The sequence below is a fragment of the Trichoplusia ni genome, chromosome 1, assembly GCF_003590095.1.
Source record: "Trichoplusia ni isolate ovarian cell line Hi5 chromosome 1, tn1, whole genome shotgun sequence".
Classification (NCBI taxonomy): Eukaryota; Metazoa; Arthropoda; class Insecta; order Lepidoptera; family Noctuidae; genus Trichoplusia; species Trichoplusia ni.
In genome coordinates this window covers 898,627-925,795 of record NC_039478.1, presented here as the reverse complement: position 1 = coordinate 925,795, position 27,169 = coordinate 898,627, and the positions used below count along the sequence as shown (strand labels likewise).

The following is a 27,169-nucleotide window of genomic DNA, read 5'->3' as shown; positions in this document are numbered from 1 at the left end:
TTCGCTTTTGCGAAGTATAGTCAAAGAGAAACTAGTAATGCATGTTTCTACTTTACTCGTGTACCTGGATTAAATAACAGTAGAATGGGTCTGGATTCGTAAATATGTGGTGCAGTGGTATGAGATTAGGAATCTTAATCTCAAATTTTGTAATAGTCTTTTATGCCAAACAATTTAATAGTTTTTAGATGAGGCTAAAATAATATCCATAGTATAGTTGCCGTTACTCACATGGATTAGAGTTCAATTGCTTTATCTGTTTACGTTGTGTTAGATTTTAGAATTCCTGTAGACAAGGTAAATTGCAAAATCCATTTAATTCAGTTGAAACCTCCAGCTGAGGTAATTTACCTTAATTGTCGGCTCAATTCATCTCTCAGGGTGAGGGTGAAGCACAGCTTCGATTGTCTACTAATTAAAAGGAACGAAATTCGTTTCATCGCATAATGCCAACTACTATGCCAGATATATAATTGAGATAAAAGTATGAATCAAAGAAAGGGTTTATACCTTTTTTTTTGGTAGTTGCTTTAATAAGTCAGTTTTAAAGGATGAGTTCAAATAGTGCCGCTCAAACATACACATCGTTCTTAGATTATTCTTAGTTTCAGTAGTCAATTTTTGTATATTAATGTTTGTTCCTTCTGAATTGGAAATATCGTCGAGAAGGTGTGTCTATGTCAAGTAGTTATTTAATTAACTGCTATCAGTGCAGGTTTCCTTGTCATATTTTAACAGATAGATGTCTTGTTGAATTTTTCTCTTTTATACCTCAACTGTGACGTTGCAATGTTTAGAACACAGGGTTCCAAATATGGAAAATAATATGTATATGTGTTTGAAAATACGTTTAGCGTATATCCTTCCTCCTTAGAAATTACCATATTGAAGCTCAATTTTCAAAAATATTTTCCCGATTACCTATTTAGTGGTATTATCAAATGCTTACAAACTTAAAAAAAAGTTTTTTGAGAATATTTCCCGATTTGCATATTTTCTAGGTTACTGTCTAAAAACTGATTGTATGGAATTGATTTCGTGCTCGTTATTCAATTAAATGTTGGTATTTAAGTTGTTGGCTTTTCTCCTTTTGTTTCACTGAGCTGACTAATTGACTACCTGAATACATCTGACATGTAAAAACTCATGCTCTTCCAGTGCTACATCAAGCTTTTTTTCCTATTACGGGCTGCAGGATAAGAAGATTTTATGTCTTCCATCAATCTACTGACTTACAACATCCAAAGGGGCAGATCATTGTGAAGGTACTCTTATTACAAAGCACAACCCTATGTTGTAAGTACCCCTTACGAACATGTAATTTGCCCAAAGTGTACTGACCAACCAATTGTAATTACAGAATCCACGTGATAGTATTTCAAATTGTTTTAGACTCTGAAGATTAATAATTCGGCGCTTGGTAACCTTCCAAGTGGATCTTCTAAATGGGCTCATACTTGTTGGTAACGTAGATGGATTTTTTATGAAATGAAATAAAATGAAATCATTTACTCTGCAAATAGAATATGTCATCACTTTTGCATGTCTTTTTTGAGAACGCTGGAGTCGACATTTCCTATCTGACTACCCTGAGAAGAGTCATAAATGTCTCTACAGTCAAACTAACCGACATTTTCTGATCGTGTCAGTCTTTTTGTGAATAGCCCGAAGTCGTTTACCGCAATGTAGGAATTTTCAAGTGATGTGAATTAATCTCTCAACCCAAAACCTTTTTTCATCTGATGGTCACGCAGCAGATCAAAGTAAAAGTTTTTCAAGTATTTTCTGTTAATCTTGCTACTGGTTACTCTATGTCAAGACTAAGACTATTTGGACATGGTAAATGTAGGTACATTCGGACGTGCGTAATCTCCGTAGTCCTATAATCGTCATTAGGAGATTTTCTTTGACATATTGTAAACTAGCTGTAGAAATGGAAAATGATCCCACGGGAACACGAAATTTTGATAAAACCTCCTTTGTGTTAATTCTGGTTATAAAGTAGCTTGAACCAAGTTTGTCTGGTTTGGTTCGTTCAGTGTTTTTGGGTGGAAGAATAATAATATTAATAGGATTTCGTGCTCACCAGAAATACGTTTTGATTATGCGTAGGTTATTAATGAAGAAGGATACCTTGTTGATCATGAACCTTAATACGGAGGTAAGAGGCTTAATAACATTCGTGTTTTTTCCATGGTCACTTCGGAGTAAGACTTTTGCCATCTACTTGTCATTTTCGATTAAACTGTACGAAAATAAAAGTCCTTTGTTCGACCCCTTAGGGGTTTAAGATGGACATCATTTAAAGATTGAACATGAACGGGAATAAGGCAGAGGGACTTTGATGGAGATCACTAATCCGGAAATACATACGACTGTATCTATTTTTCGTATTTACCTATGATTTAGGTACAGTTAAATGTTAAAACGACTAATGATTTTAAGTAGTTCGGTGTATTATCATGTAGTGATATTTCTATTGATTTAGTTGTAATAATTATAGTTTTAGTGTGAACTACAAATAATCGTACTTTTTTGAATATTCCTCGCTGCTGTCAAAAATTATAAGAATATTGATACTGCAAAGGGTTTATTGTTTTTAATGCTCTAACGGAAGGCTTTTGTTGTTGTATACCGTAACTTTTTCTGAAAAAACCTAAGTTAATTATAAAGATAAAGTATAAATAGTTTGGTTTAACTAAACCATAAATGTAAAAACAGGAGGACAATATTCGAAAGGTTTATTATTCAATGATTCAATCCTTAGAATAAGTACGACAATATTAAGTATGCGTTCTTTTTCAAAACTCGATCATTGAATTGAAAATGTTATTCCTAGTGGGAAATAAAACGTGGTAAGTTAACCTATTAAACAAAATTTATGGATATCACCCCATACATGAAAAGGGTTTTAGTAAAATATGTCTACTTAATTAATATTTTTGGTAATGTATTCCTATTTGCGCACTGGGAACAGTTTATCTATTTTGCGTGTCAAGGTAAACAATTTTATTCCCGATAGAGGAAAAACAGAACGATATTATACCTCAAACCTACGAGTAGCTCCATCAATATTTGTTACCAAAATTATAGAACTATTTAATTAATACATTTGAATGTTGTTACTTCACTAAAAACAATTGGATTTTGCTTACTCTTTTAATCTGTATTCATAGAACGAAAAGACTACTATACAAGTAAACCCATGGGGCAAAGTTCTGTGATAACATAAGAGTGCTAGTAACACAACCACGAACCCAGCTGTTCTCTTAGTCGATGGTTGCTTCAAGGAACAAACGTTAAATATTGTTTGCCTCGATTAAACATAGATAACAATCCGTCATTAAAACCTTAAATTCCAATCTGAGATTAATAAAAATAGAATTGTCCTTACCGCAGCGATATTGTAATCCAAACTCCACCTTAACACGAAATATTGAGTCACCCACGGAGCGATGGAGTAATTTATCAAGCGATGAGTTAGTAAGTAATTAGTGAGCACATGTCCGGCGAGTGCGTGTGTCGCGACGGGCGGCCGGGCGGGCGGCGCGACAGTGCCGGATGAAGGGCGGGAGTCATCTGGCCCGCTCTGCCGTGTTCTAATGTGTACACTCGGCGCTCGCCGGAGCGGCCACGTCGCAAGCCTCGTCTCATCGCCACCCCCGAACTCAATGTCTTAAGATAACTGTCTCTGTTATGCTTTCGATTATGGTAATTTGTTTAAAGGACAACTCAAGTAGTTAATTTTGTGCATTATTTAAATCTTTACTTTAAATATACAATAACGTTTAACGGTAGCGTTGTGAGTACTCGCATACAATTTAACTTACGGTTTAAAATACGTACGTAGCAAAACAAAATTGTTAGAGAAAAGAGTCGATAGTCTTTATCTATTTTTTATTTGTATCTGTTATGACCAGTAACGTTGAGATTATATATTATGTAAACTATAAGAGACCTATAAATAAACTTTTTTTTGTTATTGGGATTTAAAAATATATATATTTTTCTGTTTTAGAACCCACTGCTAGGCAAAGGCCTTCCCCTTTGTCTTCCTGACCACTCTATCCTTTGCGATTTCCGGCCACGTGGTTCCCGCGAATTTGACTTGCCTTGAATAAATTATTTATATATATAAAAGAACACAGTACCTATTCATTATCAATAGGAAGAGCTTGTAACAAATTATTCATTGCTGTAGTAAAAACTGTAAACCCGTTTATTTCCTGAAGTGGCGTCTGAATCATATCCTGTCAAGTCCTGGAACAGAATTTAAAATAAATTCGAGCAACTTTTATAAATAAGGATATTAGATAAGGAACCTTTCAGTTACGGGAGAAGGTAGAGAGGGTGTTGGGGGGGTGTCAAAGCGTTCAGAGCGGTTCGTGTAAATAGTGCTTGGTGTGTGCGTGAGCAGCCTGTTTTTTTTTTCAGTTCCCCCTGCCGTCTGCCGTGCCCTGAGATAAATACATTATGGGCAAATTAGATTTCACCACGTCATCGATTTGTTAGGTCACAGCCCGCTATGAAAATCTGCAAAACCACGTAGGTACTCTGGTAAAATATGGTGGACGAAGATAGCTATTTATTTACAGTACAGATGTAAATAAAAATAAAAAACGCGTTTGATGTAAGTAAAGTCTGTATCAGTATTGTGAAACCTTTTGGACATCGTATTCAATAGAACTTGGTTATTACAGATTGAAAATTATTCATTCACTAAAATTTCGTGTTGAATTTTTTGAGGTGACATTCGCATTCTCTTTTAAATAAGAAAAAGAAGACGACCATTGTATTAAACTGAAATTACCATAGGTCAACAAGTAAATATAATTCCAAAATTGAAGAATTTTAATCGTGTCTTATTAAATGACGGACTACTACCGGTTATTTACGCTGTTTAATCCTTACTAAGTAAATAAAGCAGAAGATTTTATTTGTGTTTTTGAACGCTTTGATTTCAGGGCTGAAGATTTTGTTTGTACTAGCTTCAGGTACTAAAAGTCTTATTTCAAAAATTCTTGCAATGTTAGATAGCCCTTTATTGAGGCTATATACTATCACGCTTTAGTCAATAGGAGCAGAGCAGCAATGAGGAGTGTAAAACGGGGAGAAATTATTACTTTTGTGCATGCGCTGCATGGATGCTATAATATACAATACGTGTAGGAATATGGTACATTAGGGGGTATAAAATTTCGGCCATTGTTTCTCTTATATATGACAGCAATTTCTCCAAACTGAACAAATACCAGACCAAAATACTACTACAGTTAGGGTAAAATCATGTATAAAGTCTTTGTTCGTCTTAAAAAGTTCTAGAAATCCGCAATAGCATATGTCTATCTTTGTAAGTTGACTCCCTATATCGATTTTTATGGAAATTGATTTAAAAAGAAGTTTAGTTTTGATGGCTTTTTATATCCCCCGTTTGCCCAATGCCTTTTATTTTAGGTTATACCTATCTTTGGCGATATCACTGCTTTGAAAATACTTTCTCACCAACATATTTTTTTGTTGGGCAGCAACAAACAACAACGGCTGTTCGATTGACTTTTAAAATTTCTACTTTTTTCTATGTATGTACCTAAATCATACCGACGCAAACGTACTCACCGGCAGCAGCAGTTATATGTTTAATGTCGATTATTACACGTCTGTTCGAGTAGCCTTTTTATGTCATATGTTACGCGAATTTCCAGAGTACGGACGGTAATGTTTTTAGATTCGATCTGTTAATTATTGATGATCTTATTGCAACTCTAATACAATTTTCTCAAATGATGGCAACTATCAGAGATACACAGAAAGTGCATTTTTACATGATTAGCCAATTAATTAATTATTAATGAGAACATTACGATTAGGACTCGCTTTTCAGTCGTTTTTAGTTATGATAGAGGTTTATTCGTTAAACAGACAATAATTTAAAAGCAAAATTAGAACCTAGAGCCTAAAGCTGAGGACCCTGCCAGAATCATCGAATTTTTTGAACTCACGATCCTGACGAAATCTTAGTATAATTGCCAGTCCAGAGTGCATTAAACCTGGGCTTCTAAATGAGGCCCTGCATTAACGCGTATAACTCCGATTTTTGCCGCATGCTATCCTACCTAACGTAAAATATGGTTTGCAATGATGTCTCTAATGTAGAAATGCTAAGTGACCTTAGAAGACTGCTGTATGTCCGGACAACGATCGCTGCTGAATCCATCCATAAGCTAAGACTTCCTCGAAAACACTGAAAATATTCTTCTCTAGACCGATGATTGACGTCGATCTCTCACGGCGGTGATCGAATACAAAAAGAGGTAGACTTATAGTAAAGAATAAGTCTACTGATTCCTCTAACGTCTAATCCTTAGGCCCCCGAGCAAATACCAGTCGTGATCGATGGTGGCTTACTGTTCATGATGCACTTATACCAGGACTCTGTAGACAAACCTTATTCAGGTGCCATTCCCATTTTATACCCATTTGGTACATGCTGTCTTTGTTGTCACTAAGTTTAAAGGCGGTGATTCCCAGAAAATAAACTTGATACAACGCGGCGGTCATCGTCATAGTAATAAATATTCTAATCAACTTTAATTGACGAATAAGTTGTCATCTTTAAATTGTTGGATGGTTAACGAAGACTACCTCAATCTGTTAGCTGAAGAAATGACACAAAAGGAAACAGAAATAAAGTACAAAAAATACCGTTTATTTGGCCACGAGATAGGTAAATCTACTTCGGACTCACTGTAGCAAAAATAACCTTTATTTGTAAGAATAACGTAATGATAAATTTTAAAATGTTTGAGTAGGTACATTGACTTATATTGTTTAAACTTGAAAAACAAGGACTTAAATAATGTTTAAAAAGTTTTTAAAACATAATTGGTATCGAAATCTTAACGCGATCATTAGAAATTGCATAGTTTGTTGTTGTAGCCGAATTATTATTTGGTTTTCGAAAAAGGGGCTAAAAGTTACTGTTTCTGTGTTTTCATGTTTTTGGTTATTTAAATTATCGTTAATTATTCGGTGAACAACATCAACTTTTAACCCTTTCAATGCACCGCCAAATTTTGCTCTCACTAGCCAAACATCGTTAAAACTCGTTGACATTAATGTCGATCGGCGTGAACCACTTTTCATGAGTGAAAAATAGCACCCTGATGGGTGTTTTCAGCACTTTGCTGTAATTTGAGTTACTTAACGTCAATCCACCCATCGCATTATGTACTCTGAATATGGTCCGGCGGCGTAGCAAACCATCGATTGTTTTATTTTATAAGCCAGCAAATACCGGCAAGTAATTTTGTGACTATATTCTTTTCTCGTTTCTGTTATTTTTCTCAAAACTTAGAAACACAAACCTGAATGAATTATTTAAGGCGTCAAACAGATTTTGTATGAGTTTCGATCTACACATGCATAACTCTTAAAATACCTGAAAATATTGCCTTCCAGTCAAAGCAAGGAATGAATATGCAAAAACATCTGTCTCCTAAATAATAAGAATATATCATTATTCCTTTATACTACTGTTCAATCTGATTGGCTATAAAAGTGTTTTTTTTAGTAAAGCGGGGGAATCCTCATGGACAACTCGGGGGCGAGACCGGGTAGTGTCAGACTCTTACTGACTAAACCTGAACCACCGTGTTACGTCATCCGCGGTTTTTGTGCCTGTGCATAGCAATGCGTTGCAACACTTCATACACCGACCGCAGGCTTCAGTGTATGCTGAAGAGACCACGCCGATTGAAACAAATTCTTTCATTCCGTAAATTGGAAAAAAATATGAAACTAAATGTCATGCATGAGACATGATGTGCTGCCTCTGTTCGTCATTTCTTGTAGCGGAACCAATTCCGTTGACTAAACAACATCAAATAATGTAGCCTGTTACTACATACTTTGCATCTATTTTTTTTTATAAAGTGCGTCAGTTTATAAAAAAAAAGTAGGTGAAAAGAGTTCAATTATGTTATATAAAATATATTGCGCCGCGGGGGTTTTCCAAATATCTAAAATATGCACAAAGGCCCCCATCCGGAGATCGAACCCGGGAGACGGTGCGCTCATTGGGATTGGCGTGGTGACCTCAGCCACTCGGCTATCCGCGCAGTAAAATGTTTTTTGCACACTCCCCAGCATAACCTTATACTTTACGTGCGGGGCCCATATGACTCCTTGTTTAATATTTAACACAACCATTTCAACCAGTAATGGTTTATTTTTCCATTCACATTCAATTTTTTTTTTTTGCTGTCTTTCGATCATCAGAATCTGGGCTTCCCAGCAAACAGAGTTTAATTTTAGTTGGAAGAGGGCTTTACTGCAAAAACTGATGTGTTATGTATACATTTAGCTTCTTAACCAATGTTTCGTATCTGTTGAGTATGTAACTATAGTTATTATAAGTCCTTCCCAATAAGGCTTTTGGATAAGGCGAGAAATAACGACGTTGATGGTATTACTGTTGATATTTGAGCTGCGCGGCTCCGTATCGTGCTGAACTCCCTCTCACATGCCATAGCGGGTGGCTGCCTATGGGGTGGATCGATATCGCTCCCTGCATCCCGCTACTCGCGAGAATATTAAAAAAATGAAACACATAATTGAACTATCGATGTATCGATTTACACTAACGAAGATGTGAGATGTTAACATTGTAACGCTTGATTATAATAATCGTTTTGGCAGTAGACGTTTTGGTATAGTAGACGAAAGAGAAATCAGACACTTTGGAATTATCATTTATAGGGTTCCATACCGAAGAGCAAAACGGAACGATTAAAGTCTCTGCTGTTTTTTCGTCGGTCACTAGGCTCTATTCCAGTTTTACAGATGAATTAATTACCGTTGCTGCTATTATGAGAAATAATAAAAATCGAGATTAAGCCTCGGTTTTTACTGTCATACATTTGATGAATGACCATTTAGCCTGTTTGTAGAAAATCCTAATAAATGTCGCAACTCCGACGCGTTTTTGTCGTTCAAAAACTTAAGGGGTCCGAGGAGACCACAATTGAGGCATTTAATGACTCATCATCGGCCTAGCCTTTTCCCAACTATGTTGGGGTCGGCTAACAGTCCAACCGGTTTCAGCTGGGTACCAGTGTTTTACAAGGAGCGACTGCCTATCTGACCTCCTCAACCCAGTAACCTGGGCAACACGACACCCCTTGGTTAGACTGGCTGTCAGACTTTTTCAAGCTTCTGACTACCTGTAACGACTATCAAAGATGTAGGAATAACAGCCGGGACCCACAATTTAACGTGCCTTCCGAAACACGGAGGAACTCGCTATGACAAAGATGGTCACCCATCTACGGACCAACCGCGTCAAGCATAGCTTAACCTGTGATCGAATCACTTATGCGGTTATAGCACAGCTACGAGCTCCTCGAGGCATTTTTTATTTAGATGTTTTAGCTTATTTTTTTAGATTTCCGCACACTGTCAATACCAACTTTTAGCATTAGTCTCTATCGAACTTAAAAAAAAGATTAATTTGACTGCCTTAAATCTTATACAAATCGACACTAAGGACTTTAATGTAAAAATCGTACGAAATTTTATTTTTCAACTATTCGTTCCAGTCCAGCTCAATCAATATCTTTAATAATGCCAAACGACTATCCTTCTAAAGGAGTATTTTAGGATACAGCCTACTTTTTAGCTGAAAGGGTTGTCATAGTTCGATTTGCAGCACGAGGGCCTACAGACATTTTGGCATTTAGCGAGACATAAGCAAAAATTGACACCATAGCAACTATCAGAATGCCGTTGTTATTGTCAGTACATTTTGAAGGTACGATTAAAATATTCTGTGGACAAGATTACTATTTATGAAATTTCGACTGTAGGTATTGTTATCACTGATGATAAAAGTTCTAAGTTTAAACGCGGGTAACACTGCAGGGGTACAGCTAGTCTTCAACAAAACTGTGGTAATCTTCATTCAATTTGCACTAGATTCACCTTTAAATGTAACTAACATGATACGATTTACCTATAGATAAACTTGATTAATATCATTAATATGTGCTCCTTATTTTCCTGTAACCATATTTCTAAACCAAATGGTTTTGCCAAGATAAATTTAATTTTGGGTTTACTGTTTTTGCTGTCATCTTCCCAAGCTTGTGCTGGTTTTTGACCTACTTTGAGTCTTCTGATCGTTTTTTAGTTATTCTCCGAGGAAAAATCTTCTCGCATTCTTTTCTTTCCTTTTATTTTTCAGTCTAGAGAAATTCATTTCCACCGTTTCTTCCTGAAATAAGTTTGAATCAATCGCGTTTCTTTCCTATACGGCCGTAGACCCAAGTGGGCGTTTTGTTACAAAAGATGAGCCGCGGTGAAAACGCTCTAGAGCTTAGATAAGTGCTAACCTAAAAAACAGATCACCTTGTTCCAGTAAAATTATACCTAATTAATTCTAAAAATACCTACGATTAGTTACAGAAGCGAAACCTGTTAAAGCTAAATTGTAATTTTTTTACAAATCAAATTAAACATAAAAAAACTCACATCTATTAGAGTCAGGGTCCAAACTCCTGGTGTAAAGACGAAGTAACAACCCACCACGATTTCGCGAAATATAATAAGCTCATTACAGATGATCATGGGCAATGCCTTCGGGTATCTGTCCCTCTATCTCGCAGAAACTTATTGCTCCGAAACCTATTTGGCATAACTCACTTGGCATCTGAGGACACGGTAGTGCCCCCGCCAAGACGAGCCAACCGAAGCGCACGGGCACTACCTACTTTTTCTCGAAGCGCTTCGTCGTTTTTTTGAAAACTCATAACTTGGGTTTGGATTATGCTAGATCAACAAAATTTTCGGGATATTTGTCAATAGCTTACTTATTGAACATATAAAGTTTTTATTACCTCCCTAGTTTTTATACTTAAGATTTTATTTATATCCGAAAGACGCCGATTTCGTCACTGACTGATCATCAAAATTCTTAGGGTATTTCCTAATGTCCTAGAAAGCTGAAATTTTGTATGTAGGTAAGCTAGTATTAGCACACAAACAACAAACAAATTATAAAACTTGTAACTTACATCTCCCAACCGTTTAAACTAGAGGATGGGAGTTTTTATGAGACCAGTAATATTCAATTTTGACGCTAGAGGTCTAATCTAATCGAAAACTTGATAATAAAAAATGTGCAAGAAATAGCAATCCCAGTAAAAGAAGAAAAATTTTGTTTTTAAAAACAACTTACAAAAAGAAGTGAAATCCACCAAAACACTTTCATGTAAAATGTAGCCAAGACAAGCCCATATGAGTCGCACTGTCAAAAAGTTATCAGATCTCATGTAGAGCCAAGCTTCTAACACTACACGTCCTAACTGCACAAGTACTAACTTCACAAACTCTACACCTTTGTCAAAATATGTGGCTTGGCCGTTCGTTACTACAAGAACTATTGTATAACCCAAAAGTAATGAACAGTGAACAAATTTTTCGCCTTACGTCTATGTGAATGTAGCGAAATGGCTACATATTTCGTTATAATTATCCTTGGATATTAGTGACCAGTAAAACGGATAAGTATGGATGTGGATGGATATAGAGGGAGAGGACGACCAAGGAAACGATGGATGGATTGTGTGAAAGATGATATGGCTGCAAAGAATGTTTCTTGTGAGATGACGTCAGATAGAAAGGTATGGAAGCAGAAGACCATGTTGCGCCGACCCCAAATAATAATTGGGATACCTAAGGCCAGGGGAATGATGATGGTGATGATGATTAGTGAACAGTAAAACTACATCCGAATTGAGTTGTTCTGAAAAGAGTGGAGCTTTTACTTAAACATTATTGTTAACAGAACTTGTACACAAACATACTTATTATTAAACATACTCTTTCCATATTGCGGATTGTCCTATGCTTCTTAAAACATCCTCTTTTCATACGATGTCACGAGTCATCACTCCATAGATTAAAAATAATTATGTAAAAGTCTATGTGCGTCAAATACAAAATTACTAAACAAAGTGTGTACTTGCTTCGGCAGTACATATACTAAACAAAGTGTCATGCACTTTGTTTACATGTATATTAAATGTATACCTATAAAAATGATTGTCTTACAAAATTGTGGGTTTCGGTGTATGGTAAAAGAGGTTTATGCTATCCGTTGCTATGCAAAATAAAATTATGACGTAAAAGTTCTGCTAGGGTGGGTGGACCCGATGCATTCGATTCACCGAGAGCAGTGTACGAACTTTCCTATCCAAGCGTCTAATCCAGTTCGAGTCGAGTTGAGTATACCAAACGAGTACAATATTGCTGACAACTAGCCATTGCAAGCACGCGAACCTTATAGTGCCTGATAAGAAACTTTTCAGTAACTTTTTCGGACAGATTGTTTTATGGCAGCAATTTTGCTGCTTAACGTCTTTGACATACCCAAGTACGTGGCAGGTAAAAGTTATGCAGTCCGTTCGGGCCAAATTATTTTCAATTTGCCTTTGGAGAAGATCTGAAAACCCAATTATAGTCTGTTTGAAACATTCGGCTCTGGTTGAATAGAATGACCATAGTCTTATACCATCGAGTAGGCTTGACCAGCCATTAACCTTTTGATTAAGTCAATGCGCTCCGTAACTTGGGCAGTAAAGATTAACATTTACACAAAACGCCCGCTTTACAAATATGCCTAGTATCAATTTTATCTTGTTCAGATTGTTAAATACTGATCTGATTCTTTTTTAACATTAAATTTTCTTAATTTAAGTTAAAGTGCTTTGACGGTTGTCCCATGGGCGAGTGTTTCCGCTTTTCCGAAATCAAGAGCAAGTGCGCGTCACAAAGGCCTTTAGTCCTCTCGAAATATCTTGAGAGCACCAAATTTAAGGCAAGGCGGCCTTAAGTTCGATTTTGTTTTTGTGTTGTGTGGGTATTTTAGTACCATAGCGAGGTAGTAGCGGCCTTAGGACAGGAGTGTTGAGCAATGCTCTCTACCTAATCGCATGCACTCCTTTTGAAGATCGCATCAATGGGTCAGCAGGGTTGGTAGATAGCGTAACCTTAGGCGAGTTTCGTTTGGCCTTTGGGCACGGTCAGGTTGAATAATATTATTTTTAGGCTTTCTTTGTCTCGGCCAATAAAAGCCGGTAGAATTGAAAAGATATAAACCAAGCAAGCATTAAATTTTGTTAGTAGTAGTTGGTCTGAACTGTCAGAAAAATATTGTTTTGAGAAGTTAAGTTCACAAGGACAATAGAATTTATTTATCATCTACGCGACACTCTAGGGTACTATTGTCGAGTTATAAAACTTTAGTCTTCAATTTGGCAGCCAAATTAATTAAAAATGTGGGCATTGGCTGGGTTAAAATTCACTGGTACACCACCCCTTTCTGACAAGAGTGGACACCCACAGGGTATCCAAATTCGTATCGAAAGGCGAAATTTAATACTTTAAATCCTATGCAGAGGAATAAAACTAAAACCCGTTATTTACAATATTTTAATGTTAAAAAAATACAATAAGTAAAACAATAGGTAAACAAAAAAAAATACAGCAGTTGATTTAATGAAATTCCAGTACAAATCAAAAATATCGAATTAAAACATAAGCACCTATATATACATAATAATTATTATCTTAACTTTAATTTAATTGATAATAGACTATTCTAAGGCACTTAATTGTTGATGAAAAATTGAATACTGATGTAAATATTTAAAAATATCACATTTATTTCATAAATACGTGTCACTAGTGTGAACGGATTGGAATGCAGTAAGTTTCAAATAAATTATTAATATCGAAACAGACGATAATAAATGTTTAGGATATTTGCGAAAACATTTAACAAATATACCGTTAAAAAAACGTTATTTTCGCTTATTTCATGGATGAAGCCCATTCAGTCAAGTAACATTTATTTAAGCGATATCTAATTCATTCCTAATAGACCAATACTTTTTTAGAGTAAGGAACCCTTTATTTGTGATTTGTGTTAAATACTTATAATTGTAATCATAAAATCTAACTGTAGAATCTCCTGTCACTACCATTAACGAGGGTGAATAGTCTCAAGGGGTTAACGGAAAAGTATTTTTTTGGGGCATATAAAAATGCTTAAATATAATTTGATTTCCTATTTTCTAAAATGCATTACATAATTATTTTTTGTAACTGTTTCTATTCACCTCGAAAACGCCTCTATTGACCCCTACCGTAACTCCTGCAAATCGATTCATTTTGAAACCAATTTCACCCAAATTACACAAAAAAATTACAGTATTGACAAAAAATCTGTAATTTCCAATTAAATGTAATCTGTAATTTCAAATAAAATACAATTTACTAAAATACGGCGTTCTCACTTGAAACTTCAGCCGAATATTGCAGAAAACTTGTATGTGCTCTAATCTATTACAATTAGGCGTTTATGTGAACCTAATTTAAATGTTTCCAGTTACATAATTTTAATTATGTGTTTATTATGTGGATGAGTAATGCGACTAAGTGCAGTGTGAAGCTCGTTGTTGTCGCCATGCTGAGTGGAATCCTGCGGCTGAGTCAGAATCTGAGTCTCCGTCTTCAACGACACCCATTTGCGCACGAGGCTGAAATAAGACGATTATACTTATTACCACATTTTTTTTATGTAGCCCCCCGGTAGCTGGTTCACTGCATCTTCCACTGATTAACGAATAGTATTATTTTAACATACGAATCACTACAGAAACACTGTGGAGAAGCATAGCTTTCTTAATGATTTATTATTAACAAAATCGTTTTCGACGGCGCCGGCACAACACAATGGATTCAGGTTATTTTAATTAATACGTCTCATTAAGTAAGATTTCTTTATTGTTTATTTAGAAACAAAAATATTAATAACAGAACGAAAAATCAACAACAGCGCTTCAAGCGGCAGAAAAACGAAACATTTTACTTTCAAACTTGTCATCTTTTTTGCTGTTTCACCATTTTCAATGAGAGAGTTTTGGCCGAGATCCATTGACGAGGTTATAATAAACATTGCCATTCCATCATATCTTTCCTGCTGTGTAGTATCAGCGACATTGATTTTTTTCTTTTTGTTGATATCTCATCATTTCGCTTTTAAAGCACAATACACTTGGAATGTCCACTGTCGAAAGTTGTTACCGCTGAACTTATCAATTCTCATGGAATTGTTAATCCACGATTGTTAGGTTATTCGAACCGGAACTATTTTAACTTTGACAAACTAAAACGTAAAACTACTCTTTACTTAATATCGACCAACGCGTATCCTGCCTAATGGACTTAGGTCATTTTAATAAACACGTCCGATTAAGTAAGATTTCTTACAGAAATATTAACAACAGAACGAAAAAGCAACAAAGGCGCCTCAAGCGGCAGAAAAACTATTTTTTTTTAATTTCAACCTCGTCATCTATGACAAAGCAAATTAGACGTAAATCTATCTATATATATAAAAATCGATCCCACTTTTCGTTGTTACCTTATAACTCAACAATGCTTTTACCGATTTGGCTAATTTTGGTCTTGAATTATTCGTTGAAGTCCAGAGAAGGTTTGTACGTAGAGAAAATTAAAAAATAAAACTTGAAAAAGTGTAAAATCAACATCTTTCTATACTCCCATATACAAATATAATTTCTACATAAACACGAAAGCCAATTTGACGTTAGTTCTGTCAAACAAATTTAATGTCATCATATGTCATTTCATTTTACCAGCGATAATATTTTATTGCTTTGTTGTGTTTATATTTTCCAGAATTGTTGTTCGTTAGTCTTTGTAAAACTCGAGAACGGCTTAATTTTAGTCTGGAAATATTGGAAGCAATCGAGAGAAGGTTTAAACGGTGAGAAGAATTCAAATAATTGCCGGGAAAACCTTAAAAAACAGTCCTTTTCTTTCCCATACAAACATTTTCTATCAAAAGTAGTAAATTTCAAAATGAGGATGGTACCAGGAGAGCAGGTAGTGTACACGAGGGTGATTTTGGGATGTCGATCTTGCGGAGATGCGATTCCCCTTTAATACGACGATGTAAGAAGATAGGCGGTACGGAGCCCGCTGAGTTTAGCTTAGCTGACAATAAAATAAAATAATTATCTGTAGCAGAAGAATATGATGGTAAAAAGTACCAGGAAAGCAGATAGTAGTAGTTCATCAGAGTGATAGCAGGAGAGCAAATAATAATAATATGCATAATATATGCTATGCTATTATCGACTCTTAAGCGATACGAAGTTCGCCGGGAAAGCTAGTCCTATTACAAAATTTATAATCTAACATTTCTCAATAAGAGACACTCGTGTTTAGACGTAAATCTGAAGATACGAGGGCCTATGGATGAATGGAACCGTAGGTTTCGTTTCTCAAATGTTTACGTTGTGGTTTCAAACCTAACTTATTTATTAAATAACCAGGTATATAGGTAACGCAAACTATATATTTATAGGAATACAGGCTTATGGTTAGCGGAACGTTTTAGCACAATAGCTATCATTCATATGTGTTAAGTTGGTCCAAAGTGCATTACCTGATCCGGTGTTGATGGAGTGCTGCGGCTGTGTGCTGCTCCGATCCCTCTTCGACCACTAGCGCCACGACGCCTCACTTTGCTACTGGTTGGAGGTGGCATGAGTTTGTCATCTTTCTGCAATCAGTTTATTTAAACGGGATTAGAATTGCTATGGAGAGTTTGGACGTACCACGCCCAGTAAGATGTAAAATTGAAATTGAACATAAAAAAAATAGCGAGCATATATGACAACTTTTATGGACCCAAAGTTAGTAATACATTGCATTGCATTTATGTAAAAGCCATTAATTCGTAATCACACATATTTAATCCTAAATTTCGCTGAACTTTGAAACTTTTAGAATGAAACGCGGGTTGAAACTTGTGTTGCTTAGAGGAAAACATTCAGAAATTAAACTGAAACACTTAAACACAACGGCTTCTTCAGGTTTATTGTAAAATTATATTTATCTTACTTGAATATTGTCTGCTGAACCCCAACTTTTGAGCTGGTCGCTGTCATCAGACCGGCGATCTTCACGGTCGCGAGCAGATTTTGGAACATAAGCAGACGACCTAGTCGAGCCCACGCCAAGGAAGTTACTAAAGGCTTCTGTAGTTTTCTTCACTTTCACATTCAGGGACCCAATGCGAAGAAATCCCTCCTTTTCTGTAAAAGTTACACAGACTAAGGTTATGCGTTAGTTTTTGACTGGAACTTCAGAGCTAATGTTAAAACTGTCTTCACCCCTTATTCACAAACTGAGCTGGAAGTAAATAGAAATAGTGATTAATGATTAATTTCGTTTATTATTTCACTTATAAATACGAACTCACTATCCATTTTTCTAGTAATCTACTGCCTCTAAAGGCAATGATAGGTCCAGGAAGATCAGAATAGCGACAAGACATCATCCAAGCGATTTTTAATATGTACATTTGTGCGTATTCATATACAGTGCGAAATGTAGTTTTAACAGGCAGTAACTGCACTGGGGAATGAGGAAATGGTTGTTATGTATAATACCGCTATATTTTACAAGTGAAAAAACTCTTTAATGCTTCCTTTTTACCGTTTTCGATACGTCATTCATGACATAAATCTGATCATCTTATTTCAAATAGCTCCATTATTATGGTGTGCAAAGTATGCAGGCACCTGCCCCAATCTTCGAAAAGGTCATTTATTGGACCAGAAACGAAAGAATCTGAAGAGGATATGACTACCAGACCCAATCAATGAGCAAGTAAAACGTGATGATGAAACAAGCGCAAAGTGACGGAAAAACAACCACACACTCAGAAATATTAAATTACCAATTTCGACTAGACCGAAAAAGAATAATAAACAAATTAAAAAAATTGTCCACAAAATTGTCAGTGGCTAAATAGTAAAATCTTTTTTATACCTATAATTGCATCACGGAGATGTTGTAGCCATCATCATCCTGGATTCGATCTTAAACCACCACATTACATTTACCAACAAATCCTTATCGATATCGATCAAAATTATCTTCGGATGCAAAGGAACATTGATCACACATAAACAACCTCTTACCTTCAGACTGATGATTTTTGGGTAAAATCACGGAGAGACACTGACAAGACGATGTATGAGCAAATACGAGAAAATTGAGCTCAATAACTAACTTGAATCTCGGTTATGTTTGGCCAAAGTTAAGAGGTCAAAAGGTTTTTTTTTCACCCCCTGAGAAGGTGTCCAATTAGAATAAGGCAGGTTTGTAGATACTTGGCATGTGTAGCAATGCCATGCGTTTTTACATAGCGTCATTAAATGCGGCTGATGTCACCGGGCGATTAGATCTGACACTATCCGGTCCCTCCCCCAAGGAGCGGGAGTCTACGAGACTTCCCTCGCCAAAACATAAAAAAAAGTTTGGAGGTCCTTTCTTGAGCTTTTATAGAAAGCTTCCGAAATATTCCATGAGGAATAATACTTCGAAAGATTTCTTCCTTTTTTGGTAAAATAAATGTTTTGTGATGTATAACATATAATCCACGAGTACCTACTACAGTGAGAAGAAACTGACAAATACCGCAACCTCGACATAAGGAGATTTATAATACCATCCACGTGAAATCCAAATAATATAACGTTTAATGTATAAGTTATGTTTATCATAGAACACATGTAAAGCAGACACGAAATGTCGGAGTGAGACACAACGCAACATACACCAATGAAAGTTGAGCATAAGATTACTGATATTCACACTTTACAACATATTTACAAGAGGACACCATAATGTAACGTTAGATGTGGATGATACTACGTATGATTTTATAGGTAAGTTCAGGATTTCACAGTAACACGCAAGTAAGCTCTATAGGAACAGTGCGCAGTTTTTTTAAATCTTACTTGACTGAGCATTTATTGCGTTTGCTGTAACTCTTACGACAGGAGGTGCGGTAACTGTCCGACGTGTATCGAATGTGTCTGCCTCTGTAAAATACCATGTGCTTAAAGTGCCTCTTTACTCTTATTGTGTTATTCACAGTCAATACATTTACACTCGAGTTTCTGCAGCCGTCAATATGACTGAATCAAACGAGATACAAATGACACTTTACTCACTATGTAATACCTATTGATCCGACTTCAAAATAGAGGTGAAAAGGCTGGGCTGATGTAATGATTCTGATTGTAACTAAATTCGCTAAAATTGTGGTAAGATTGTTATAAATTTTTGCAGTGAAATAATTTGACCGTCAATAGAAAAGGGAGGCATGCAGGCGATGCCAGGTGCTAGTTTCTGAATATGTTTTGTTAGTAAAGGTGTCAAATATTTTTAGTATTAAATAACTAGCTGACACGACTTTGTCCTGTCTTAACGATGAGCCCCTATTTCCCTTGGTCACGGCATCTCGCGTGAACGGCTGGACCGATTTCGCTATTTTTTTCGTTGTATTTGTTATTGTCAAGAAAAGGTTCTATGAAGGAAAAAAAAATACGAGGAATATAAGAAAATTTAAGAATACTTAATCACCATATTATTAAGTAATCCTGACTTTTTACGAAGGTGATTTGTTGGATCCTTCTCCGCGTCCAATAATATAAAGGCACCGGGAACGGGACCTACGTATAAACGCGAGTGAAACCGCTAGTCATTTTTGTTATTAGAGCGCTGCGCTGCGATACCAACCATAAGGAAGAACACATACTATAAACTTTTACTAAAGAGGAAATAACCAATGTCGACAAAATATTATATTGACATATACTAATATTATATAATTCAAATTAGTATAGTTAATAACAAAAGTGTGTTCATCAGTCTAATCCCTACTAATATTATAAATGCGAAAGTAACTCTGTCTGTCTGTCTCTTACGCTTTCACGTCTAAACCACTGAACTGATTTCAATGAAATTTAGTACAGAGATAGAGTTGACCTTGAGAAAGAACATTTATATCCCGGACTTTTGAAGAGTTCTCTTGGAAACGCGATATAACCGACCTCGACGCGGACGAAAAGCTAGTGCTTTATCATACACAATATTCTCAGTTTTTTTTTTCAATGAACAATTACCTTCCACAAATATTTTGCCTTTTACTACTTTTCGCGTTTGCTTTTAATAAATTACTCCATTTAAACTTGGGAATGGTTCTGTATTTCTTATAGGTGGAAGTGCCTGTGCGTTTTTTATATGAATATTATATAGGCTGATTTTTTCCACTCATACATGCCCATTTGATATGAAAATGTTAATGTATAATTTTGCTGGCGTTTTTTGAAATCAAAATCTTTGCTTTTTATTGAAGTAGGCTACAACTTGCCCTGTTTATAGTACGTAATTCTACAGTTGCTTGTTGCTCAAGAAATGATCCATCGTTTACAAAAAATTTATGTCTCTTACGTTTCAATGACGTGTACAATGCTATCGCGGACATTTTAAAATCTAGTTCTTTAGAAATGGTTAAGAATATGGTTAATCAGTACTTTTAATGTTAGGATTTTTTTTGGTAGAATACCAGCAAATTTATAAAGTCCTGTCATGTCCTTTCGGCATAATGGTTCTGAAACAGCAATATTGCCTTGAACAAACGAAAATAATAAAAAATCACAATCTATTGTGCACACACAGTGAACGAATGAATGACACTGACATTTGGACATTGTGTCAACAACGTTCCTAATAATACAATATTATAGAATTATTCACATAAGTCATTTTAATTTATAATTAACTATGTATACTTAAATAAAATAAGTTTATTATTATAGTAAAAAAAATACACAACATTTTTTTTCATTAACAAAACTCTTTAATCGGTCGATTAGGTGAATAAAGTAACGCAAATGGTCGCCAGAAAAACACGAAACAGCTAAGGTGTTTAATTCCTTTTTTTAATAATTTCTTATCCGCAAGTTTAACGATTTACCATTCATTATTAAAGGATCTTAAATTCAAGGGATTATTTTCATTTCTTTTTTCAATTCATGGAAATAATCTCTTGGGTGTGGCAGGATCTGGCATTGTCATTTTCGAATTTTACGCACTATTTTTTTAGTTCCTGTCATAAGCAGAAGACTGCCGACAGCAAAAACTTAAAAAAAATTGAAAGTTCCAGCCGTCCACGCGTGAAGGCGTCAACAAGGGATTATTTTTAATATTACATAGATGAGCAAAGATTCGTTTTTTATCTCGTTTCACTCTTACTAGCCCTTACGAATTTTTATAGGTTACGATTATTACGATTATGAAACTTGTAAATTATAACAAAGATCCCTTGCTAGTGCTATAACAAAAAGAAACCCCAAGGGTAATGTGTTATGTGCTGTTCATTAATTTTCTTTTTAGACGTTACACCGATAATATAACAGTTACATAAGATATCTAAGAAGGTTTTCTCCAGATTCAAATACTTATTTTTGACCCGATTTTATGGTACCATGTGTAGGTACTATCAACATTAGTTCCACTTACTTCGATAGGAGCCAGGTGATAATGATGTATCCATATGTACCAAATATTGTCTCGGCTTTCTGCCCGACCAATCACGAACATTTGGATCAGCATCTGCAATCATCGTAAAACAACTGTAGAAATATAATGTTAATTCTAAAAATCTGGAGTTGCTATAACGTTCTTCTTGAAAGATTCATTGTGAATATTCGAAACGTGGAACCATTGGTTATTTTAAAGAGTAGGTAATCAAGACAATTATTAACACATTAATTGTCAAAATACATGTTACGTGAACTACCATTCGTAAGTCCACCATGACTGTAAATGAATTACATTATTTTTGTAGAGCTTTCAAATTATAGTTCAACACATATTTTACCAACACAGACTTCATCTCCCTTAATTAACTTACAATGTTCATATTTCACAATATAAATTTCATAAATTAATTACACAATAAAGACCTTAAAACCAAAATTGACCCAAAACCAACTTCTCATTGAAGCATTTGCATTATCAAAGCTTTTTGGTTAGCATTTTTATACATCGTTGCAATAATAACGTACGAGTATTTTATAATTTACACTTTAATGTGCTGTAAGTTCAAGTTTTTCAATTATCATTTTTAACAATCTACTTACACCAGACGCGTCATACAATTTCATATATTTTATATCTGATCTGAATTTTATATACAGAATAGATCTCGATGGCGTGCTGGGGTGCTTATGTCCAGAAGTGGACGATTATGATGATGGTGATGATTATAAATACGTTTTCTATCGCTCGTTTTCAACATTCTGTCTATTAATACATTCGGCTACAAGAGAAAGAATTTTAACGTAATCTGCATACTTGATAAACATAGTTTAAAACGGTAGTAATTTAAACGCGAAGAAAATTCCCGAAAACCCCACTTCCGCGCCATCTGTTAAAACGAGAGTGCGAAGTTCAAGGGGGACTCAAACATAGACTGAGCTGTGCTGGGCATAGCGGCGGCGTATGAGAATTCATGATCCAAATAGTTTGCATGAAATCCAACAGATGGCGCTATGCCGTTTATTTACAAGTGTGAAGCTGTATTTTGAATGCACCTTATAATATAAAGCTAATGACGTTACTAACATCGTTGAGATACAAACGTTATCTTTATTCTACAAACAAGTTTTTGTTCAAGGTTTCTTTAGGCTGTTTAGTCTGTTAACCGCGTTAATTTAGTCGAGTGTTTCATCAGCCGTATTGTAGAGCTAATCTTCATAACTAAAAATGGTAACACTAGTAGGATGGATCGGATTCAAACAAAATATTCAAGGGTTTTTTGGTGAGACGAAAAACAGACGTCTCATTTTCAACATTTACATATCGTTAGTTTTCAATACATTATTCTATTCAACTGTGTGACCTATCCGCTACCTATCCTATCTATACTAATATATAAAGCTGAAGAGTTTGTTTGTTTGTTTGAACGCGCTAATCTCAGAAACTACTGGTCCAAATTGAAAAATTCTTTTTGTGTTGAATAAACCATTCATCGAGGAAGGCTTTAGGCTATAAACCATCACGCTACAGGGCAGCTACAAAGCATAACTTATATCTTCTACCCACGGGGACGAGTCGCGGGCAACAGCTAGTAGAATATAAAAACGTTCTTACTCTTGAAATGTTTTACTCACTGATAAAAATATATCAAAGGTTGTGGCAACTGGGTTATCCACACTTACCATAAACTTCAACTAGGAGTCTATATACGTTCTCGTGACGAAACTGCATAGCGATGTGCAGAGGTGTGTACCCCTGAAAAATTAAATTGTATATGTCATTTACTGCGTACATGTTTTTGAATATGTTAAATGCTTAATTTACTTTTTATTCTGAACTTTGGTAAGTTACGCAGTTGAGGTTGAAGTTGAGGGTGGTTGAGGAGCTCGTGGCTAAGCTATAACCGCATAAGTGAATCGATCACAGTTTAAGCTATGCTTGACGCGGTCGGTCCGTAGATGGGTGACCATCTTTGTCATAACGACTTCCGCCGTGCTTCGGAAGGTTCGTTAAATTGTGGGTCCCGGCTGTTAATCCTACATCTTTGACAGTCGCCTAGTCGTGACAAGGTAGTCAGAAGCTTGAAAAGTCTGACAACCAGTCTAACTAAGGGGTATCGTGTTGCCCAGGTAACTGGTTTGAGGAGGTCAGATAGGCAGTCGCTCCTTGTAAAATACTGGTACTTAGCTGAAAACGGTCAGACTGGCAGCCGACCCCAACATAGTTGGGAAAAGGCTAGGCCGATGACGATGATTTGGTTAGTAACGCAGAACTCGTAACATATATTATTTATACGATAAGTAACAGCAGATTTATTACTTGTTTAAAATAATAATTGAATGCAACTTATAATAGCGAAAAAAACTATCATTTAGCATAGAATAAGGTTTACTACAAAAATAAGTTTTATAAAATATTTCACCTTTACTATATCAAATATGAAATATTTCAAGCGGAGAGTGCGGGGTGGATGAGGCACTTACGACTTGTTAAAGGCTCACATCTGCTCCCTACTCCTCATACACTGCTACCGTTTGCGAATCCAATACTGATATCCAATATAGTCCTCGATAGATATTAAACGCACTTGGATATTACTGAATATATAACAGCGACAGCTGTACCCTAAACGAAAATATTCTGATTCACGCAAGAAACGTAAATCCGTTTAAATTGTCTATCACTCAAAGTTAAACGGGATAGTACGATTCATGGTAGCCATTATGTTTCCAAATGTCATTAGAGTGTACAAGCCGTAATCTCGGACATCAAACCTCCTTCGAATAGATAGCAGTGCAACTACTTTAAAGACATGCACGTTAAAGTTGTCATAAAGTGTACAGGTTTATTAGGAAAAGAAAACATTAAAATGTTGAGTGGAGCACAGATAAATTTACCACTGCTTCCCTCGAATCCACAAGTAGTCCGGCAATAAAATTCACGACGGACTTACCCCATTCTACTTCCGTCGACGACGAAGCCGAACACCACATGAAAAAGATTGTAACGACACTTTAACGATACAGTAAAACAGGCAAAATAACTTGCCGTAAGTAAATTTGATTGGACATTAAAGCTTCTAGGTAACAGTAAAATGCGCGATTACTCTCACCGCGGATGTAAACACATAATTAACTTAACCCCATTTAGAGTCGATTGCAACCGCATTACTCTTACAACTGCTGAATGTTTTATGCACTATATTTCTTTGGTTGGCTATATTATTGCAGTACAGTTCGATTCCATTGTTGGGACCAAATATGGCCCCAAATTGCTTTACAGTTTCCACGTTTTAAAGTGAATTCTTTCTTTGCAAGCATGTCGGAATGTTAGTAGCTTTTTGTAGGAGCCACTAAATGATTTTGTTTTTCCTAAAAAGATTAAAAAGCGAAAACATTTCGGGTTCTGTCTGGATTTCCGACTGCTATCCAGTCTTACAATCATGGATTGAGGAAACGTTAACCAACCAGCCAAAAGACAATAGTAATGCTACAATCCTAAGGTTTAGAGGCAAAAAAATACATTTATTTGGAATTACTGAATTATTTATTTTATTATTTATGGAATTACTACTAAACACTGTTTTAAAATAAAACGATTGAATTTCCACAACAAATTAAGTGCATTACGAATTGAATACTCACAGAGCGTTCGTTGACTATGTACCGCTGGCACGTGGCGACTCCACCCAACATTTTTACCAAGTTTTCATCCCCACGTTTACAAGCCCAATGCATCGCTGTCTGGAACGAAAAGATTCACACTGTTACCTACCTAAATAATAATTGATTATTCACCATTTGCTTAAAACCAACATTGAAAAATAGAGTTAGTGGGAAAATCAAAATTCATACAAAATTATGAGTTTAAAAATAATTTTGGAGCGAACACCAAAACACGATACCATCACGAAAAGAGTTTAGTAGGTCGAGGAACAAATTACTTGATTGCTAGCCTTTTATTTTTATATATGTAAAACACTTTGATGGACAATATAATGCCGAAATTATAGCTCTTTATAATCGGAACGTATTAGGATGATTTGCATCCAGATTAAAGATTATATTTTGGAGAAGGTAGGTGTTATTAGCATAGTTATAGGAATTAGCTTGCTATCATCGATGGTCATTTTTTGATATATAAAATGTTATGGTCAGTGAAGCATAATTTTAAGGAACCGTATTTTAAATTAAGGTCGAGTCTAACTGCACTTAATAGTTAACGATTAAGGATGTCCTACTACTTGTTGAGGTTAATCAAGTTTATGATTAAGCCACTTACTGTGAATTCGTGAGATTATTTCGCACTATTTTGGGTTCTTTAGATTATTTTGCGAATAGCTTAAATTGTTTGCTGAACTGTACACAGAGGGTAAAATGTGTAAATATTTAAAAATCTTTACGTTTCAAGCCAGAAATCATTCGAATCATTACGTTTTTACAGGAATAATACCCATCTAGTAATGTATCTAAAAGCAAATACCGCGTGGGTCACCGATACAAGTTTAAAATTCGCGTCTGTATTGCGAATGATCAGGGACGTCGGGATGGATCTCTCGGGATCGTCCATTGTGGCAGTGAATAGAGGAAGCCTTAAGTTTAATAATTACTTGGGCTAACGCGGAATGGTATTGAGGTTAATATTACAATGATTAAACTTCTCATTGCTTTGCATCTCCACGTTGTAGTTTGTTAAAATAGGCCGCTTTCAATTAGATTTATTTTAGACAAACAATCAAATACAATAAAAAAATGGTATTTAAATCTGAAATGCTTCTTCTATATAATAGCATCATCAACGACATTTTTTTTAACAAAAACTGTGTTTAAAAATTTATTTAATTACTTCCTATAATTTGTACGACCTTGTAAAGAAATATCTAAATGAATGAACCAGAGTAGATTCCTAGTTGTACATTTATTTAACAGACACTTCTAGGTACCGTTATTTTAGCAGAATTCAATAAAATGCGACGACGAATAAAGCTTTAATAGTGATGTGATTGACCCACGCCATACCGGAGGCCATAAAATCCCTGTCACCTTAGATGTCCCAAGGTTTTCAGTCAGCAGTTAAGTCTAGCGAATAAATATTACTTTATCCAAACCGAGGGTACGAGTTACGTACCAATCGGCGTATGTACAAGATGTAGGCGTGATCGTCGCTGATTCAGTGGGGTAGTTAGTGGCGGGCGGTCCTAGGTTCGACGTCGCCCGGAGAAATATTGGCCCCAGGGGAAGCGCTGTTAATTTGCAGAGCACATTGGGCACAGGCACGATTTTCCACGTACCTATCTACCTACGCGTGTAGCGTTGGCTACATTGATATCGGTGCTGGCAATTTCGTTTTATACAAATAGGTATATTATGGTTTGTTTGTTTTGGTAATGCCAACCAAAGGATATTTATAAATTTTTAGCTGATCCTTGTTTTAATTTTGTGTGACATTATTAAAAATATGTATGTTGTGGTCAATAATTAAAATCTTATTATTGCACTGACTATTAGCCGATGATTGACCTTGGGCAAGCAATGATTACTATTTATCTTTGTAACTTCACCTGGGGGGCATCATGCAGGTAATCATATTATGAAGTAGTGAGGAATAATTAACAAGCAATTAAATATACTTACATACTGCATGTTGTACACGTTCACACCATCGGTGGCGGCAGGTATCG

The 27,169-nt window shown here is 35.6% G+C and overlaps 1 protein-coding gene across 3 annotated transcripts in view; it reads right to left on the bottom strand.

The window, feature by feature from the left end:
• Positions 1–13,872: 13,872 nt before the first annotated feature.
• The window catches only part of LOC113500473 (ankyrin repeat domain-containing protein SOWAHB), a 50,392-nt gene continuing 37,095 nt past the window's right edge, over positions 13,873–27,169 (bottom strand). Inside the window, exons 6-14 of one of the 3 annotated variants that reach the window (XM_026881398.1) lie at positions 27,123–27,125; positions 25,134–25,232; positions 24,443–24,448; positions 23,172–23,244; positions 21,469–21,561; positions 18,900–18,983; positions 16,993–17,186; positions 16,535–16,651; positions 13,873–14,597 (exon numbers count right to left, since the gene is read on the bottom strand). In XM_026881398.1, coding sequence (XP_026737199.1) covers positions 14,493–14,597; positions 16,535–16,651; positions 16,993–17,186; positions 18,900–18,983; positions 21,469–21,561; positions 23,172–23,244; positions 24,443–24,448; positions 25,134–25,232; positions 27,123–27,125 — 774 coding nt within the window. In that variant the 3' untranslated portion in view covers positions 13,873–14,492. The remainder of the gene's footprint in view (positions 14,598–16,534; positions 16,652–16,992; positions 17,187–18,899; positions 18,984–21,468; positions 21,562–23,171; positions 23,245–24,442; positions 24,449–25,133; positions 25,233–27,122; positions 27,126–27,169) is intronic. The other 2 variants (XM_026881324.1, XM_026881473.1) reach the window with 2 other exon arrangements.